The 20,372-nt window shown below is 44.1% G+C and overlaps 1 protein-coding gene and 1 non-coding gene across 2 annotated transcripts in view; one reads left to right on the top strand and one right to left on the bottom strand.

Annotated features, from left to right (window-relative positions):
• Positions 1-20,372, bottom strand: part of Fam76a (family with sequence similarity 76 member A) — a 25,070-nt gene that overhangs the window by 2,486 nt on the left and 2,212 nt on the right. Inside the window, exons 2-7 of the mRNA XM_026782277.1 lie at positions 19,381-19,435; positions 18,343-18,495; positions 12,701-12,858; positions 9,695-9,781; positions 8,869-8,997; positions 3,896-4,031 (exon numbers count right to left, since the gene is read on the bottom strand). Coding sequence (XP_026638078.1) covers positions 3,896-4,031; positions 8,869-8,997; positions 9,695-9,781; positions 12,701-12,858; positions 18,343-18,495; positions 19,381-19,435 — 718 coding nt within the window. The remainder of the gene's footprint in view (positions 1-3,895; positions 4,032-8,868; positions 8,998-9,694; positions 9,782-12,700; positions 12,859-18,342; positions 18,496-19,380; positions 19,436-20,372) is intronic.
• Positions 7,196-7,299, top strand: LOC113456697. Its single transcript, XR_003377452.1, has one exon. It is a non-coding gene; the product is annotated as a U6 spliceosomal RNA (small nuclear RNA).

Below are 20,372 nucleotides of genomic sequence, written 5' to 3'. Positions count from 1 at the left end.
AAAAAAAAAAAAAACCAAAACAAAAGTCACACAGCACACATGGAGTCAGGGGACAACTATGTGGCACTGACTCTCTCCTTTCACCTACAGATGGATTCCAGGGATCCAGTTCAGGCTGTCAGGCTGTCAGGCTTCAGAAGCCAGCACTGTACCTACTGTTTTGTTTATTAAAAGATTTGTAAGTTACACTTGCTTATCTATTTACATGTGAGGGTCTGTATACAACAGCGTGTGTGCAGTGGTCAGAAAGGGAGTCAGTTCTATCTACCGTGTAGATCCTGGGGATCAAATTCAGACCACTGGGTTTGAAGGCAATCACCTGTACCTGCTGAGTCATCTAACTGGCCCTATTTGTTTTAAAAATTAACTCAGGCTGTGTCTGATCTTTATAGCAGCCAGGAGGACCAGCAATGTTAATGTTGTGCTGATCTCCAACTCCAGACTCATGCCTATTGGTTTAGAGGAGGGCAGCTAACAGTGATTAGTGAGCTGAGTGGAGACAAAATAACAGGCATGGAAGCAGAACAATATGGATAAAGGCACAAAGATACGCCACCAAGGGCTGTTATTTCAAGGGCTGATGACTTTACAGTCACAGCAGACAGGACTACAGATAGGCAGGCACAATGCAGGGTGATGGTGTCCTAACCAGGCAGTGTGATTTTCAACCTGGAAGATACAGGATACAAGAGCTATTTGGCTTTTTTCTTTTCAAGCCTTTAGTTCTGCAAGGAGGAAGCAAATGCTCTTCTGGTCCGTACTGTGCAGAAATCCTGTCTGTGCCATTCTCATCTGGTCCAAGAACTGTGGGTGTCTGCCATCTGTCCATCATATGGCAGAGTGGAAAAGATACAGGTACTGGGGGCTGAGGTGAAGTGTGTCTAACGTGCACAAGGTCTTAGGATCCCCCCACCCCCCCAGCCAAATGCATGAAAACACAGGAACTTCTATAAAATTTAAACCATGCATGGTGGTACATGCCTGTAATCCCAGAACCAGGGAAACAGAAGATCAGAAGTTCAAAGTATGTATCTAGAATCAAAGTCCTAGCACGTATCTAGAATCCCAGTACTTGGGAAGCAAAAGCAGGACTGCCGTAAGTTCAAGGATAGTTTGGTCTCTAGAGCAAGCTTCAGGAAGTGAGGACTGAACGGCACACCTGTCTCAAAAACAGGACACATAATAAATAAATAAATAAATAAATAAACAAACAAACAAACAAACAAACAAATAAAAACAGGGGGCTGGAGAGATGGCTCAGTGGTTAAGAGCATTGCCTGCTCTTCCAAAGGTCCTGAGTTCAATTCCCAGCAACCACATGGTGGCTCACAACCATCTGTAATGAGATCTGGTGCCCACTTCTGGCCTGCAGACATACAGACAGAATATTATATACATAATAAATAAATAAATAAACAATCAAAAACAGGACAAAGGTCAGGGAGGTGGCTCTGAGAGTACAAATCAGCAGTTTCATTCTGTGGGCTGAGACCCCACTGGCAAACCTCTATCTCCAAAAATATTTACAACACGATTCATACTATTAGGTGTTTGTTTTGTTTTGGATACAGGGTTTCTCTATGTAACCCTGACTGTCCTGGAACTTGCTCTGTAGATCAGGCTGGTCTTGAACTCAAGAGATCCCCTGCCTCTGCCTCTGGAGTGCTGAGATTAAAGGAGTGTACCACCACCATCCAGCTATATAACACAGTTAACAAGTAGCAACAAAAATAATCTTATGGTTGAGGGTCACTACAACATATGAACCGTATTAAGGGGTCACAGCATTAGGAAGGTTGAGAACCACTAGTATAGAAGCTAGCCACCAAACCCAAAAACCTGGGTCCGATTCCCAGGATCCACCGAGTAGGAAAGAAAGAGGACTCAAGTTGTCCCGACCTCCACATTTATGTGCACATACCTCGCCTGCCTCAACATGCACACATACACAGAAAAAATAAAAATATAATAAATGAAAAAAACCAAAAACAAGGGCAAGAGAGCACTTGTTGCTTTTGAAGAGGTTACAGGTTTGATTCCCCGTACTCACAAGGTGGCCCACAACCATCTCTAACTCCAATTCCAGAGGACTGACCCCCTCTTCTGGACTCTGTGGGCACTGCACGCACATGGTGCACAGACACACATACAAACACCAATACACATAAACAAGCTCTGCTTCCTGGCTACAGGTACACCGGGCTGGCCTCACCTCCTGCCAAGTCTTCCCTGCACAGACAATCCCTTCAACTACAGGCAAAAGTAAACTCTTCTTCCCTCTAAAACACAAGACAACACAGCTAGGCAATAGTAGCGCACACCTTTTTTTTTGTTTTGGTTTTTCGAGAGGGTTTCTCTGTGGCTTTGGAGCCTGTCCTGGAACTAGCTCTGTAGACCAGGCTGGTTTCGAACTCACAGAGATCTGCCTGCCTCTGCCTCCCGAGTGCTGGGATTAAAGGCGTGCGCCACCATCGCCCGGCTAATAGTAGTGCACATCTTTAATCCACCCAGGAGGCAGGTGCAGGCAGCTGAGTTCAATCCACCCTGGTCCATAAAATAACCACCATCAATAACAACAACAAAAAAACCTGGCTGGTTGTAGTGTGTAGTGGCACATGCCTTTAATCCTAGCCTGGCTATAGAGTGAGTTCCGGGACAGCCAGAGATACACAGAGAAACCATATCTCGGAAAAAAACAAAAACAAAACAACAACAACAAAAAAAGACCATTCAAAAGGCCAGTGAGTTGACTCAGCGGGAAAAAGCACTCGTTGCCTTTGCAGAGGACCCTGGTTTGGTTCCCATCACCCACATAGTGGCTCACAACCACCTGTAACTCCAGATGCAGTGGCTCTAAGGCCATCATTTGACCTCCAAGGATGCCATGCATACTGTGGTGTACATATGCACATGCAGGCAAATACTCATACACTTAAGAAATAAATCTAAGATGGGCATTGATGGTACACGCCTTTAATCCCATTGCTCAGGAGGTAGGGCAGGCAGAACTCTGAGTTTGAGGACAGTCTGGTCTATAGAGTGAGTTCCAGGCTGGGTCAAAACATTACAAAATTTAAAAAGAGCAATCAAATCATCCAAGAAGAAGCAAGAAATGGGCATCAGGTTGTTTTAGCCTGAGGGTATTAAACATTTCTCTTAAAATGCCGTTTTATATCCCAATTCTACACTCACTCAGTACCTTCTTTCCTTTTCTCTCTCTCTTTCTTGACAGGATCCAGGCTGGTTTAGAAGACATCAACCTGTATAACTTCCTAACTGCTGGAATTACAGGTTTGTGCCAGCATACCCAGCTTTTATTCAATATATTGAGATGGCAACCTTCTATGACAGCTCACACTAAGTAGTATGTTAGCTAAGAATGTAGCTTAGTGGCACATTTCCTAACACACACAGGACCCTGGGTTTCGTACCCAGGAACCTGCCCCTCCTCACCACCCATATGTGTGCACAAGTGAGCACACACACACAGAGTGTACTGTTATATGCTTTTTGCTGGAGACTGAACTCTAGGTCTGTCTGGTACATACTAGACAAGTACTTTGAAGCTGAACTACAACCTCAGTCTTACACGTTATTTTTATATCCTGTTGTTAGTTTCATTAACTAGTCCTGTCTGAGAAGTAGGAGTTCCTTGGAAATGCTGAAAAAAAAAAATCAGATTTTTGAACCCCTCGGCTGAGGTGGCTGGCCAACCTAATGCCATCCCGAGTCTACTTGGCAAATAGATACCTTCTTCTCAGGGAATCCCAAGCTGACCACAGACTCTCTTTTAAGCCACCAATGGTAAGTACCCAACAGAGAGGAAGCATCATACCCATCCCATGGACCTTCATTTTGTCAATCTCTGGCCTGAAAGGCTTCAGTGACATCATACCTTCTTCTCTTTCTCTAAGATCATCTGATCCTTCTGATGCAGCATCTTCTTCAGAGTGGCCACCTCTTCCTTCAGCTGGGCAATGATGACGAAATGGTCAGTGCCAGGAGAATCCAGAGCCAGGTCTGGGGAAAAGCTGGGTGGAAAATGGAGATAGAAATGCCATAACTTGAAGGGAAAACTTTTCTCTACTTAAGAACATACACCAGGTCACCTGATGGTGAACTTGGGGGCTTCAGTAACTATCTAAATTCCCACCAAAAAGCACATTGCTCTGTCTACATCAGACTCACCAGGATCTGCTGGACTTGAACTAAACACAAGAAAAGTAGTCATCAGAAAATGATGCCAACCCAAACCACAACCCCACAACCTCTCATACGTGGGACCAACAGAATACATCCTAAAAGTCATATACTACATCATATACTACTTCAGGCTCATTGAAGGTCTCTGGGGTTTCTGGTGATACAGACATGCTTGTGATTAGAGATCTTTTCCTAGAGTCCTGGATAGACTATCAATTATGAGCACATGCCCAGCCCCAAGTCCTGTGATGGGTTTCAGCGCCTAAGAAACTGAAGCACCAGCTGGCTGGGGCTGGCGCACGCCTTTACTCCTAGCACTCAGGAGCCAGAGGCAGGTGGATCTCTGTGAGTTTGAGGCCAGGCTAGGCTATATAGTGAATTTCAGGGGAGCTGGAACCATAGTATGAGACCTGGTCTCAAACAACAACAAAAGAATTTGAGATGGGCAGTGGTGGTGCACGCCTTTAATCCCAGCACTCGGGAGGCAGAGGCAGGTGCATCTGTGTGTCCAAGGCCAGTGTGGTCTACAGGAGTGAGTTCCAGGACAGCTAGAACTGCTACTCGGAGAATCTCTGCTTAGAAAAAGAAGAAAAAGAATTTGTGTTGTGTAGTGGAAAAAGGGTCAAAGGTGAAACTCCAGTCACATCACATGCTTCCTACAACTCTCCACTTTGTCAACACCGGTGATGCTCACGTCCTTTTAGCAGACACTCCCACTTTCTCCCATTACAGGGAATCTGTAAGGCCCTGAAATTTGCGTTTTGCCCATGCAAAATCTTTTCTGGATGAGGATCCAAAGTTTTCAGTTGTATCAAAGGTACCTCAGAAAACAAGCAATCACTGCCAAACGGTCACTTACTGTGTTTCTTCAAGGAATCCTCAAAGGAAGATCTTTACTTTCTTGACAATCTTTAAAGCAACACACAAATCTGGACACTAATCTCAATCCTCTGCCAACAGAGCAACAGCTCCCAGGCCCCTTGCATTTGCTCCTTTCTGAATCTTATGTGGCAGCTAAGAAGAACCCCAACAGTCTTTCTACTGCATATGCTCCCTCACAGTTGGCAAGTCAGATACTCCTATGTTGGGGGCTGGAGGACACCAACCACTGACCCCAGCAATGCCCTCACCCCGCCCACATGAAGCATCTGAACAGAGCACTGGAGGAAGATGAGACTGACGTTCTCCTAACTGATGAACCGTGCACAAGGGCAAGTGAGGGACAAGCAAAAGCCAATGCAAAATAACAAAATAGGGATTCAGGATAAGGGCCCATCAGTCTTCTCCAAGTTCAGTTCCGGACATTTCCTTGTATCCCCACAGAGCCTATTTAAATTCATAACTCTAGCAAGGAAGGGCAGAGTACTTGCTGACCTAGGGTAACTTTTCATTGTCTCCAAAGCCCCGAAAGCTCAGCTCCACTCTTACCTGCTTCTTAGGGAATTATCTCTGCTGTTGCTGTTGGCACTGCTGGGGATTGAAGCTAGGGCCTCATGTACACCTGCACCAGGGCCCGATCCTCTGACTCTAGCTCCCGTCTCACTCAACGACTAGCTGCCAAGGCAGAAAACTAGTCCCTCCAAATCCCTCCACACACAGGGAACTTACTGCTGCTCCAGGATGTTTCCTGCCCTTTCTGAAAGCTATTAGCACAGAACAGGTTCTCTGTTAAGAGGCTGAGGCAGGCAAGGAGATAGGAGATTCAAGGCCAGCTAGTGCTGAACAGCAAAGCCCAGCCTCAAGACAAACAACTCTTTTCCTGGTTGAATCAAAACAGGGTTGTAGTAACAAAGCAAAGGCCACAGGAAGCCCAATATTGCAGGCACAGCTCAAAGGCAGAGGATAAACTGAAATTTAAAAGGTTCTTTGGAAATGACAAGCTGTAGATGCCTGGCTGCCAACCACTGCTAAGTTGATTTTGGACCACCTATGGAGCACTTAGCAGTATGACAAGAGTGACAGGTCTGTTTTCTCAAGGAAGGAATGCTGTCTAACTCATACTCCTCAAATCAGAAAGTTTCGGTCACAATTTTAACTATCAATTAGAAAATACAGAGTGGGGGCTGTGACTTTTGTAGATTACTGGAAAACAATTAAGTACACCTTCTGGGTATCAAAACATCAAAGAAAGCTAAGATAATGTGTTCTGTCTACAACATGAAAAGCCAAGGGACAATGAGTGAGAGGGGAGGCGGGGCACAGTGGTGCACACTATTAATCCTATCTTTTGGGAGGCAGAGATGGATGCAGGCAGATCCCTGGGTGCTAAGTTAAGAAAGTTCCAGGACTGCTTCTTAGATATTTGGCAAAGACCAGGTATAGTAATATTCTTATCAATTTAACAGAAAGTTCCAGTTCAGCCAGATCTATATAGTGAGACCCTATCTCAAATGAGAGACAGAGAGAGAATGTTAATCAACATGCCTCAATATTAAATAAGAGAATATGGCAGTATAAGATCACCATAGAACTGTCATGAAGCAACATACATACAGAAGGCATAAAGAATAAAATTTAAAGAGCAAAAGCATAAATTAAAAAAAAATTAGTGCTAGAGATTGAAACTAAAGGCCTTATGCTAAGGAAGCACTCAGCAGTTACTCAAAAGCTGCTCCCATCCTGAGTATATGAGTATATGTCATACATCAGGGCTAGGGATGTACCTCAGCAGATAGTACTTGTCCAGCACGCACAAGGCTCTGGGCTGGATCCCTAGTAATACATAAACCTGGCAAAAGTGGTCCATGCTTGTAATCCCAGTACTCAGGAGGTACAGAAGAGACCAATCAGAATTTCAAGGTCATCCTCTACTACACAGAGAATGAGACCAGCCTGGGATACAGGAGACCCTCTCTTATTTATACACATACACATTTATATACTCCCCCATTTATAAAGATGCACATACTCTCTCTGTCTCTATCTATCTATCTATCTATCTATCTATCTATCTATCTATCTATCTATCTATCTACACACACATATATATGAAGTGCTTGCTTTGGCAGCACATATACTAAAATTGGAACAATACAAAGATCAGCATAGCTGCTATGTAAGGATGACAAGTAAATTCCTGAAGCATTTCATAGTTATAAATAAAGTATTGTTAGAATATTTAAGAAGTATCAAAATTTGTAGAAATGCCTCTTTTGTTACTGTTTTTTGAAGCACTGTTTCTTGTACTCCAGATTGATTTGAGTTCCTTAAATGTAGTGGAGGATGACCTTGAACTCTTGATTCTCCTGCCTCCACCTCCTGAGTGCTGGGATGACAGGTGAGTGACACCAGCCCAGCTTCAGAATGCTTTTTTCAAAACAAAGAAAAAGAGGAGATTAATCCCAGCACTCGGGAGGCAGAGGCAGGCGGATCTCTGTGAGTTCGAGACCAGCCTGGTCTACAGAGCTAGTTCCAGGACAGGCTCCAAAGCCGCAGAGAAACCCTGTCTCGAAAAACAAAAAAAAAAAGAAAAAGAAAAAGAGGAGAAAAACCCCACAAAATGTAAAAAGGACAACAAAATATAAGTTATGAAAACAAGTAGACTAAATTCTATGTTCTAACAACATAGAAACATTCAAAAGAAATCTGTTTACGGATGAACATCTCTGTGGAGCAGAAATAATTACTACATTTTCAAATTATAGGATAAACATGGTGGCACATCCTGTAATCAGTGGGCTGGGGCAAGAGGGCTGCCTCAAGTCTGAGGACCAAAACTGCACAGGGAGACTATCGCTAACCCTCCCCTCCCCACACAGATAAAATAAAAACAAGAACTTTTTAAATTAGTATGAGGTTAGGGATACAGCCTAGTGGTAGAGCACTTTCCTAATAGGTGGGAAGTCCTAGGTACAATTCCCAGTATCACATACAAAAATAGTACGGGAAAAATGATCTTTTAACATCTTCTCTGGAGGGCATAAAAAAAGACCAAGTACCTAGGCAAGGACTAGCATCATCCCGCTGAGCAAAACCATCCTTACTTGTGGCCGGATGTGATTCAACAATCTGTAGGGCCAGCCTAGGTTTTAGTTTGGTGCCTCTAAGGCAACAGACAGGCTGGCGGCAACACCTCCAGATAAACAAGCTGGCAAGAGGTAAAGCCGCTAAAGACTGGGCTGGCAGAACTGCAGCTATGAACAAGCTTCCTAGGACCATTAGCACAGCCTGGGGATAAGTAAGCAGATGGGAATGGTGGGTCTGGAAGTACAGGGCTGGGCTTTAGTGGCCTGCTTCCTAGGGGTTCAAAAACTCTTCCTTGAAGCAGTTTTCACAGGATCATGCAAAGATGATGGGCATATCTGTTTTCTTCAGAACAGCCCAACTAGGTGCTCAAAAGAATACGGAAAGACTACAGAAAGTTGGCCTGCTTGGTTCTTTCCCACATACAACCTGAAAAACCTAGGCATTTCCAGAAGACTCAAGAAGTTGAAAACCAATTAAACTAATGTCAACAGGCACTACCTTGGTAGGAGCTGAAATCAAGTAAATAAAAATGCAACAGGGGAGAGGAGATCCACAGACAATTTACACCTGTGAGATAAAGCAACAGCCACCCTGAGAAGGCCCTCCCTTCGGCTGCTGGGAGAGAGAGCGAGCGGCGAAGGCGCGTTCTGAGAACGGAGAAGATCCCAAGGACTTTGGGGAAGTGTCAGGTGATCTCACTTCAGGATGCCTGGGCCTGGAGGAACAGGAAAATGGATGGCTCCAAGACTCTGTTGGGAAGCAGCCCACTGCACCAACACAGACGGGCTCTGGGTATTAGGACAAAGCAGCTCATGAGAGGAAGCATCGCTGAGAAGGAGAAAGGAAAGCGAGCAATGAAAATATGCATTTAGGCAGGCCAAAAAAACGAAACAAAACCATTGAACTGTCTCTTACTCTGTCTGTCCCAGCATCTGTATTGGAAGACTCTGAAGAAGCGTATAGCATCCTGCAGACATGCAGCCCTGCCTTCAACCCCACCTCTGCTCTCTCTCTAACCAACTCTTCCTGGAGGCTACAGGCACAGACCACACAGAAAAACATTCACCTCCTCACTTCTTAGACTTTCTTAACGGACTGAAGAATTTAACTACAGTTAATCTAGTTACTAGTTCTAAATAGGTATTTTTTATTTTTGAACTGGGTTTCACTATGTAGCCCTGGCTGACCTTTAACTCACAAAGATCTATCTGCCTCTGCCTCCCAAGTGCTGGGATTGCACACCCAACTATCCTGTTCTGTGGCCTGGCCTTGAACTCAAGATCACCTATCTGACTCAACCTCCCAAGTTCCGAGGCTACAAGCAGGGGCCAGCAAGCCTACTGCGTTCTTATATTCAGTTGATAAACAGCTCTCAGTAGCGCTGATCTACAGTTATCAAGTGACTAGCACAGCACCCATAAAAGGTCCACTCAGGACCCGGGCTAGCTCCGAGGTACACCCTCAAGTGTAGTCAAGAACTATGTATGCATTTCAAGTGCATGTACTCAAACTCCATCTGGCTCACCTGTCTCCGTTAGCTGTGATTGACTCAAACTTGGATTTTTTCTTTGGGATTTCATTTTGAATTGAAGATGTAGAAAGTGTTTTCTGGCTTTTGATGGCAAAAAGAGAGAGACACACATTAGAAATCAAAGATTAATAAAACACTCCAAGGAAAGTCTGTCAAATGGACCAACAATGTTCTGGGCAACAACTTATTATCTGATTAGTAAAACCTACCAAGGTGGTTTATAGGATGCTTGGATGCATGAATAGCCAGCTTCCACAGGATCAAAAACCATTTTGACCTTAATGACTTACTACCTGACTGATTAATAGGCATGAAAACAGAGCTTCTCAAACTGTAAGGAGAATGTCTCTGGTTTAGAGATTCTCTTCCATTTCCTATCCTTCTCAAACTGTAAAGAGAATGTCTGGTTTAGAAAGCCTTTTCCATCTCCATCCCCATGCAGCTCCCATCCCGTAGCTCTGGGAAGTACAGACAAGCTAGGCTCTGGCCTAGCCAAGAACATCCAGCAGGGAAGCTGTAACAAGAGCCAAGCGGGCACATTTGAACCCCTGGCCTTCCTAATCACATCTCTATGAACTCACTCGGGACCTCAGTGCCACTATAAAACTAGCTTTAAGTCTAGTACAGTCACCCAAAACTGGCCGTAACACCAAAGCTGGGAGTATGCAGCTGGCATGAAAGCCCTTTATATTGACAGATGTCCCAATGGCACACCCAAGGGTGTTCCACGCTTTTTTAAAAAATAATTTTATCTTGTGTGGGTATTTTGTCTGCATTGTACATCTGCACGCTGTGTGCATAACTAGTGTCTTCAAAGGCCAGAAGAGGACATCAGATCTCCTATAACTAGAGCTGCAGATGGCTGGGAGCCACCATGCAGGTGCTGGGAATTGATTTCAGATCCTCTGGAAGATCAATGAGTGCTCTTGACTGCTGAGCCACCTCCCCAGTCACTAGACCTCTTATTACTTGACCTCTCCTCAGTATGTGATTCCAGGGATTGCTCTATCCTAGGAACTCTTGATCACTCAGACTTCCTATTTCAGGGATGTCTTCTTCCTGATTCTTGAATACCGAATGCTTCCAACTTCTGTTCTAAGGGTCTCCTCTGAGTTCTAGCATCCAAACTCACAGTTCTAACGGGATGGCCTCCGTTAGAGTCATGATGCAGACTCTAGACACTATGTGACATCCGACTGAATTAAGCTCGACTGAGGCTGCAGGACCCTTAATGTAAAATCATCTCCACGCTTAGTAATTTTTTAAAAATGTTTAAAAAGTTACTACTGGCTTGTGTCTGAATCTTCTCAGATCCAGGCTCGGCAGCTATAAACAATTTTGCTACAAGCATTTCAAAAACTGAACTTTTTTCTCCCCTTCCTGGTTTATGCTCCATCTGTTCATCCCCATAAGAAAGCAAAGAACTATCCTTTACTCACCCAGCAACTGCCTATATGTATTGACTGACCCACATATCTAAGTTTCTGATAATCTTCACTCCAAAGAACTTTGTCTGTCTGTCTCAATGCAGTGCCTCAGAGTGGTTCTTTGTATGTGTGTAGTGGGGGTGAGGGTGGGAGAAGCTGGGATATGTGAAGATGAGACAGGGTTTCATGTAGCTCAGCTGGCCTAGAACTCCCTAGGTAGCTGTGGCTGGACTAGAACTCCCTAGGTAGCTGTGGCTGGACTAGAACTCCCTATGTAGCTCAGATTGTCCTTGAACTCCTGATCTTTCTGCTTCTACCTCCAGAGTGCTGGGATTACAGGCATGCACCACCACCTCCAGGCTGAGATGGAAGTTCCTGTTCTTAGCTTACCTATACTTGCATAAAGAGAGCAGCCCCAATGGAAAGAGCTAGAAACCCAAGGCCTTACAAACGTTAGGCAAACACTACATTGAGCTACATTCCCAGTCCTTGGTTCCTTTTTTCCAGTGCCTTCTCTACTAGTCAGGGTAATTACTGCCAATACAAGCTAGGTCTTTCCCTTGCACAGGCCCCTCGGTGGCTGCCCACAAGCCCCTGACTATGTGTGCAGAGTCCTTTGCTCCTCCCCAGTTTCCTACAACACAAATGGGCTGATGTTTTCCGGGGTTCTGTGTGACCTCATGCCCTGTGGTTCTCTGAGCACTAGTCCCTCTCCTAGGACGCCCACCTTGCCGTCATCTGGAAGTCCAATCCACCCAGGGGCAGTTACAGCAAGCTCTCCCCAAGCCAGCCTTCCTGCCTTTCTACCTTCCTGATCTAGATGAGTTTTCAAAGTGGTGCCCATTGCATTAGACTGTGATGATTTGATTATAAGTCTGTCTTCTCTACCAGAAGGCACACTACTGAGAGCAGCATGGCTTTTATTCATCTCTGTATTCCCAGCAGAGGCCCCGGCCCACGAGAGTACTTAATAATGCCTAGTGAACAAACAACCCATAATGACAGCAATAACAAAAACCAGCTAAAACCCACTGAATACTGTCATTAGAAAACAAACTGCTATTCATGTACTGCGTAATTTACCTTCACAACAACCCCATGAGGTAACACTAGTCTCTTTCTCATTGTCCATGAGAAAATTTGCTAGAGGCAGGATTAAACCTAAGCCCTAGTTCTCATCATTGTACACACTCTAAATGGAAGCTTCAGCCATCAACAAAAGGACATCTTTCAACTGGCTCCCATCCTGACAAAATCTAGAATACCTATCAACTGTTTGTCCAAATATATATTTAAAATGCTCTCTCTAGCCACAAAATAAAACATCCAATCCCCAAGGGATTATGCATGATTAAAGTTGAGAATTCCACTTACAAGTTCTACACACCTTAAAGACACGACACAGAAACCTCCCCGGCCCTTGGAGACATAGGAACTATAAATATGTCAAGCAAGAGATTTGCAAAGGTTGATAACAAGAGGAAACTTCGGAGACGGCACCCTCCTTGACGGCCTGAGGAGTGAGGCACTTGGCCTGCCGGCCCCTGCAGTCCTCTCATGGACCTGGGGTTACCTGTTGTAATGGCTGCCACCACTCAAGCGGCTGTACTGCTCCTTCTCCTGATGGCCGGCTCGAGAAGAGCTGCTCAGGTGTTTCCTCTGTTCTTTGGTCTTCTGAAGGACACGCTTGTAGGACAGCGTGCACAGCCAGCACAGCAGCTTCCCATCTACCTGAAAGACGAGACAAAATGAAGAGGAGGTGACATCAGTGCTTAACCCTGAGCACTAAGACCATGAGGACTGGCAATAGAACCACTTCAGCTAATCTCCAGTCCTGCTACTTGCAAGCTGGGTGAGCCTGGAGCAAGTCACAGGATTTAGTGACCATGTACATAAACCACTTAATATGGTGCCACACACGTAAAAATTGATTGCTTTATAGTGTATGTCTTCAATCCCAACATTCCAGAAGCAGAGGCAGGTAGATCTCTGAGTATGAGACCAGCCTAGACTAGAGAATGAGCTCCAGGACAGCCAGGGCTACACAGAGAAACTTCTTTTCTTTTGGGACAGGCTCTTACCAAGTATCCTTGGCTCTCCTGGAACTCACTAGTAGTCCACAGAGATCTGTCTGACTCTTCCAAAGGCTGGGATTAAAGACATGTGTCATCACACCTGAGCCAATGTCTTAAATGTTTTAGGATTATCTTCTGTGTATGGGTGTTCTGCCCAAATGTGTGTCTGTGCACCACTCGAATGTCTGCTGCTTCTGGAGTGCAGAAGGGTGTATCTAACTCCTGGAACTGAGTACACATGGTTAAGAGCTGTCACGTGGGCTCTGGGACCTGAATCCAGGTCTGCAAGGGTAACCCAAACCAGCTCCACAGTCCCAACAACTTTGCTTGTAAGCTCTAATTTTAAACTCTAACTCTGCTTTAAGGGGAATATCCAATACAGGTGTGGTGGCTCATAAGCTTGAGGTCAGCCTGGGCTACAAACTGAGTTAGTTCCAAGCCAGGTACTAAATTAAGACCTTGTTTCAAAAGAAAACAAAGGGCTGGAGAGAATGGCTCAGAGGTTAAGAGCACTGGCTGCTCTTCCAGAGAACCCAGGTTCAATTCCCACCACCCACATGGCAGCTCACAACTGTCTGTAACTCCAGTTCCAGGGAATCTGGCACCTTCAAACCAATGCATATAAAATAAAGTTAAATAAATTTTAAAAAGAAAATAAAGCCGGGCGATGGTGGCGCACTCCTGTAATCCTAGCACTCAGGAGGCAGAGGCAGGCGGATCTCTGTGAGTTCGAGGCCAGCCTGGTCTACCAAGGGAGTTCCAGGACAGGCTCCAGAGCTACAGAGAAACCCTGTCTCGAAAAACCAAAAAAAAAAAAGAAAACAAAAACAAGTCAAGGCGGTGGTGGCGCACGCCTTTGATGCCAGCACTCGGGAGGTAGAAGCAAGTGGATCTCTAAATTTGAGGTCAGCCTGGTCTACACAGTGAGTTCCAGGACAGCAAGGCTATGTAGAGAAATCCTCTCACGGAAAAAAATAAAATAAAATAAAAATAAATGAAACAAACAAAAAGAATTTTATCTAGACTACAGGCAACTAAGGAATGCTGAGAGTCTTTCCCTGGGATGAGTCCCCTAACTGGTTATCCAATACCAAGTGGTCAGTTCTGAAATCATATGCATACAAATAGCACTAAGTGGGCTGAGCAGGTTGCACTCACATATGTTTATAAGTATTTAGGCTACAACAACAAAGAAGAAGAGGGCCTAAAATTTGAGAGAAAAGAGAGCAGGAAATATGGGAGAGGTTGAGGGAGGAAAGGGATATAATTACATTTTAGTTTAAATATTTTGTCTGTTTTTTTCTGAGAAAGAATTTCTCTATGTAGCCCAGGGTGGCCTCAAACTCAGATGTCTGCCTTTGCCTCCCAAATGCTGAAATCAAAGGTGTGTGCCACCACTGCCTAGCCTAATTTAAAATATTTTAAAATAAAAATAAAATTTGATTTAAAAAAATAATTGTATCTCAATGTGGTTACACATGCTTATAATCCCAGCACTCAGGAGATGCAGGCAAGGGGACCAGGGGTTAAGGCCAATCTTAGTACATAGTGAGTCCAAAGCTAGCTGGGTTATATGAAACTTTATCTCAAAAAACAAAAGAAAGGGGCTGGAGAGATGGCTCAGAGGTTAAGAGCACTGCCTGCTCTTCCAAAGGTCCTGAGTTCAATTCCCAGCAACATGGTGGCTCACAGCCATCTGTAATGAGATCTGGTGCCCTCTTCTGGCCTGCAGGCATACATGTAGGCAGAATACTGAGAATATTGCATACATAAAAATAAATAAGTCTTTAAAAAAAAAAAAAAACAAAAGAAAGTCAAATGTGGTGGTACAATCTTTTAACATTAGCTCTCAGGAGGCAGCAGGCAGACAGCTGTTGCAAGGAGAGGGTCCCCTGTTTGTCCCATTCTGTCTCAGTACCCCCGCCTACCTAAGTTCTGCCCTATCAGGCCCAAAGCAGTTTCTTTATTTATTAACCAATAAAAGCAACACATGAACAGAAGAACCTCCTATACCAGATAGCTATGTGTTCAAGGCCAGCCTGAGCTACAGAGTTCCAGGTCATCCAGGGCTACACAGTGAAAGCCTGTCTCAAACAAACAAAACAAAAGTTATTTTCTGTAACTACCTCACTCAGTCTCCCTGTTTCTCTGCTGTAGCTGTTATTTCCTAAAGAAAAGATAAATAAATGGTCACATAAAGAGAATCACTTGTCCAAGATCATTCCGCTAGACCCAGGAAAGAGAAGGACTCAGGTCTAGCATACTGCAAAGCCCAAATTGTCCCCTATCCCTGGAGATGAACAGAACACTATTATTTTTCTTTACTTTTATTTATGGGTATGGGTGTTTTGTCTGTGTTTATGCACCATTTGTGTGTGGTGCATTCAGAGGCCGAAGGCAGCCTTGGATTCTCTGGGACTAGAGTTTAAGAGGCTGTTGTGAATTGCCGTGTGGGCGCTAGGACTCAAACCTGATCCTCTGGATGAGCAGCCAGTGCTCTTAACCACTGAGCCATCTCTGCAGCCCAGGGAAGCGCACTACTAAAGGTATCTCCTAATTTTACTAATACAGCTTTTCCAAAATCTTGCTTATGGAAAGGTGTCCCAGCTGGTAGACAGGAATATTCTCATTAATGAAAGTTATTTCCCTCTACTATAAATTAATAAATATGGTTATCAAGAGTCAATCTTGAGAGCACAGACACCTCTGGGCATTGACAGAGTTTCAGGACTATAATACACTCATTCCTAAGTGTTTCCTTACAACCTCCTTACTATGTCCAGGTCACTAGAACTGCAACAGAGAAAAAAGATAGATAAAGAGTTCACAACCTAACAGGGAGAGAAACATGAAATATAGAATATAATTTTTCATAACATCACATTTTGAAGAAAATAAAGCAGTGATATGAATTGTAACCAATGGAATTAAAGATTGTGTCTGGCATGTGCTGTGGTATACCTCTGTAATCCAGCACTTAGGGCGTCAGAGGCAAGAGGATCAGGAATCCAAATTCTTCCTCAGCTACACAGGGAGTTCAAAGCCAGCCTGGGCTATATGAGACCCTGTCTCACCTCCTCTTCTTTCCAAAAAGTCTCTGTAGAGAGGTGTCATCCAAATTAAGACAAAGAAACCAATTAAAACACTCTGGGAAAGGCTGCATAAAGCTAGGAATTGCCAGAACAAAAGCAGAGAGAAGAAAACCAGATGCCTGGAGACTGAAAGGTGGTCCCAGTGAGAGGAGAGCGCAGGATGAAACCGAGTGCTGGGTAAGACCTCACAAGCATGGAACTTTTGATTTAAATGGAAGCCACAGCCAGGCGGTAGTGGCGCTTGCCTTTAAATCCCAGCACTTGGGAGGCAGAGACAGGCTGATCTCTGTGAATTCGAGGCCAGTGTGATTTACGAGTGAGTTCCAGGACAGTCATAGCTACATAGAGAAACCCTGTCTCGAAAAAAATGAAAGAAAAAATAAAAAAGGAAATGGAAGCCCCCAGAGGGTTTCAAGCATAGAGAGAACAGTATGATCAAACTCCAATCCATTTTGATCCATCAAGACACTGCAACTCCACATCTATGTGATGTCATCTTGATAACATCAACACACAGAAACATCTGGAGCTATATGGTAATACTGGCACCATTATTTCACTCATGCTATAATCTCTACTTTTTAAGACTTACCTAGACTTTTGCCAATTACCACTTACATGTAATATCATGTATATTCACTATAATTTGAATCATTTTGAAATTTTATTACACTATTATTTATCCAAGGGAGGTGGCTTGTTTATGCATGTGGAGTTCAGAGGACAACTTACTGAAGTCAGTGTTCACTTTCCACCATGTGTGTTCTGGAGATGAACTCAGGTCATCAGGCATGGTAGCAGGAACCTTTATCCACTGAGCAATCTCCCAGGCCCTAATCTGAATTCTTAAGAAATGTTAGGGAAAGATGGGCGGTGGTGGCACACATCTTTAATCCCAGCACCTCTGAGGCAGAGGCAGGGGGAATCTCTGAGTTTGAGGCCAGCCTGGTTTACAAAGCAAGTTCCAGGGCAGCCAGGCCTACACAGAGAGACCCTGTCTTGAAAACAAAAAACAAAAAACAAAAAAGTAAATAAACACAAAATGTTAGGGGCCAGCAAGACTGCTGAGCAGATAAAAGCGCCTGCTGCCAAACCTGGTGGCCTAGATCAATAGTGGGAAAGCACATGGTAAGAGAGAACCAACTCCTACAAGCTGCCCTCTAACTCCACAGGTGTGCCTGTGGGACAAGGGTGAGCGCACACATGAACACAGAAGTAAATATATAAAATGTAATTGTAATGGGAAGAAATGGACAGAGCATGGTGGCACACACCTTAATCTCAACAGTCAAGGCCAACCTGGTCTATACAGTGAGTTCCAGGCTAACCACATGCATAGAGACCTTGTCTTAAAAATCAAAAGGGAAGGGGGCTGGAGAGATGGCTCAGCGGTTAAGAGCATTGCCTGCTCTTCCAAAGGTCCTGAGTTCAATTCCCAGCAACCACATGGTGGCTCACAACCATCTGTAATGGGGTCTGGTGCCCTCTTCTGGCCATACGCACAGACAGAATATTGTATACATAATAAATAAATAAATATTAAAAAAAAATCAAAAGGGAAGATGGACTGAAGAGATGGCTCAGTGGGTAAGAGTACTGTTATTCTTGTAGAGAACCCAGACTTGATTCCAGCATGCACGTGGTGACCTGCAACCCCACCTGGCTCCAGGTACAGGGATATGATGATGCCCACTCCTGACCCTGTCCAGCACCAAGTACGCAAGCTCAATGGGTAAGGCACTTGGCACCAAGCCTGTCCACCTGAGTTTGACCCCTGAAACCCACATGGTGGAAGGAGAGAGCTTATCCACCCGCCCACCTCCCCACACACACATGCGTACACTGTGGCAACATCTCTCTCAGACACACAATAAATACATGTAGCAAAAAAATTATTTAAAGAAATGCTAAAATATATTGGTCTAGATTTGATAAAGAAAACAGTCTAACCCCCCAAGGTCAACAACAGAAGCAGAACAGGAACTCAGAATTATGCCTACCTGATTTGACCCAATATAATTTAAAAAAAAGAAAACCCAGCAATTTACCTTCTTTCGATCATCTTTCCTGTCAAACGCACACTGCTGCTTGCACTGTTCACAAGAGTATGGGGGTCCATACTTCTTCTCTGAATTCGTGCAGCGCTGGCATTTATTGCCAATAAACGCTGCAATTATGTTGCAATACTGACAAGGCTTAGGCTTAAAAGAGAGAAAAAATATCAAGTAAGTATGTCATAAAATACCGGCCCATTTTTTACAGCAGCAATTCCCACACTGTAGCCCATGACACATGGTAAACATGTATTCCCAACACCATGCATCTGCCCCTACAGTGTTATGAAGCCCAATTCTCAGCATCATAAAAAAATAACCCCCATGGGATTACCAATTTTATTTATTTATTTGTTTGTTTGCTTGGGGAATTTTAGAGACAGGATTTCTCTGTGTAGCTTTGGAGGCTGTCCTGGAACTAGCTCTTGTAGACCAGGATGGCCTCGAACTCAGAGATCCGCTTGCCTCTGCCTCCTGAGTGCTGGGATTAAAGGTGTGTGCCACTATGGCAATTATTGATTTAAAAAAAAGTAACAAACAATCAAAGCTCATAAGTGTCCATGAAGAAACTTTAACAAAAAAATCCTTAGAACATAGTTGAGTTTGAGGCCAGCTTGGGACTCATGAGACATTGTCTCAGAAAAACAGGCCAAACATGGAGGTAAACACCTTTAATCCCAGCTCTTGGGAGGCAGGAGCAGGTGGATCTCTATGATTTTGAGGCCAGCTTGTCTACAGAGTGAGTTCCAGGACAGCCAGAGCCAGACAGTGACACCCTGATGCAAATCAACAATGGGCAAAGCTAACAAAGGTGGAGGAGAACCCACTGACTCAGGAAGGAAGGCAGGAAAGAGGGGAGGAGGGAGGGAGAAGGGAGGGGGAAAAAGGAAAGTGTTTTTTATATATGGGAATGGAGTTACACATGGTTGTATTCTTCACCACTGAGTCATGGCTCCAGCCTGGAAGGCTGAGTTCTGAGAGATCTCAGTACTCACTCCTGATGAGATTTTGGTTCAAAAAAATCGTACTCACCGTTCCATACAGCTGCACGTTCTGAGCACACTTCTTGCATATTGTATTGGTTTTACTGTTAAAGAAAACAATGAAACAAGACTTCTCTTAGAACATCTAAACTATTCTGTTGAAGTTCAAAGAATTTGTCATTGCTAAGGTGCTGGGGTTAGGGAATGTATACTCTGGACATTTGATAAACTAATAATGAAACCCTAGTTCAAAGAGAAAATGAGTTACCTCAGATTATCCCCTCCCCCCGGCCCCACCTCCACCCCAGTCTGGTATTTTACTCATACTGGCTTCAAACTCGTTATGTGATTGAGAACAGCTTTACCTTCCTATATGCTAGAACTACAGATGTGAGGTCACCGTGCTAGATTTAATTATGACACCCTTTAAGTATCCTTAAGCAAAACTATCATGTATGGAAAAGGCCCTCAAAGTATGTTGTTAAACTGAAACGAAATACCAGAAAGGAAGTTCATTCTCTCCACTTCAGATAAGTAGCTGAAGGAATAAAATGTGTGTCTGGGTATGAACTTGAGATCACAGTCTCCTTTGCAAGGAAGAATGTGAAAATCATACATGGGAAATAGATGCTCTGGACAAATACTTAATGTCTGTGATTTCCCTTATTAGGTACTGATCAAATAAATACTTCCTTTGCTTTGTGAAGATTTAAAGGTCATGATAGGACCAAAATGCCTGAACTAAGCAATCTGCCTACAGAAGCTCGCTCCATCTTCAAATAAAGCCAAATCAGCCAATGTGGTGGCACATGCCTTTAATCCCAATACTCAGAATCAGAGGCCAGCATAGCAAGTTCCAGCCCAGCCAGAGCTACACAGTACATCACACACACAGCCTAACCCTTTACACATACCATTTCTATAGAGGGGGCCATCAAGTTGAATAGGAGAACAACAAGGTGGGCATGGTGGCACACATCTTTAAGCCCAGCGCTTGGGAAGCACGGGCAGATGTATCTTTGAATTTGAGACCAGCCTGGT

The sequence above is a fragment of the Microtus ochrogaster genome, chromosome 10 (genome assembly GCF_000317375.1).
Source record: "Microtus ochrogaster isolate Prairie Vole_2 chromosome 10, MicOch1.0, whole genome shotgun sequence".
NCBI classification, from domain to species: Eukaryota; Metazoa; Chordata; class Mammalia; order Rodentia; family Cricetidae; genus Microtus; species Microtus ochrogaster.
This window is presented reverse-complemented; position numbering and strand designations above follow the sequence as displayed.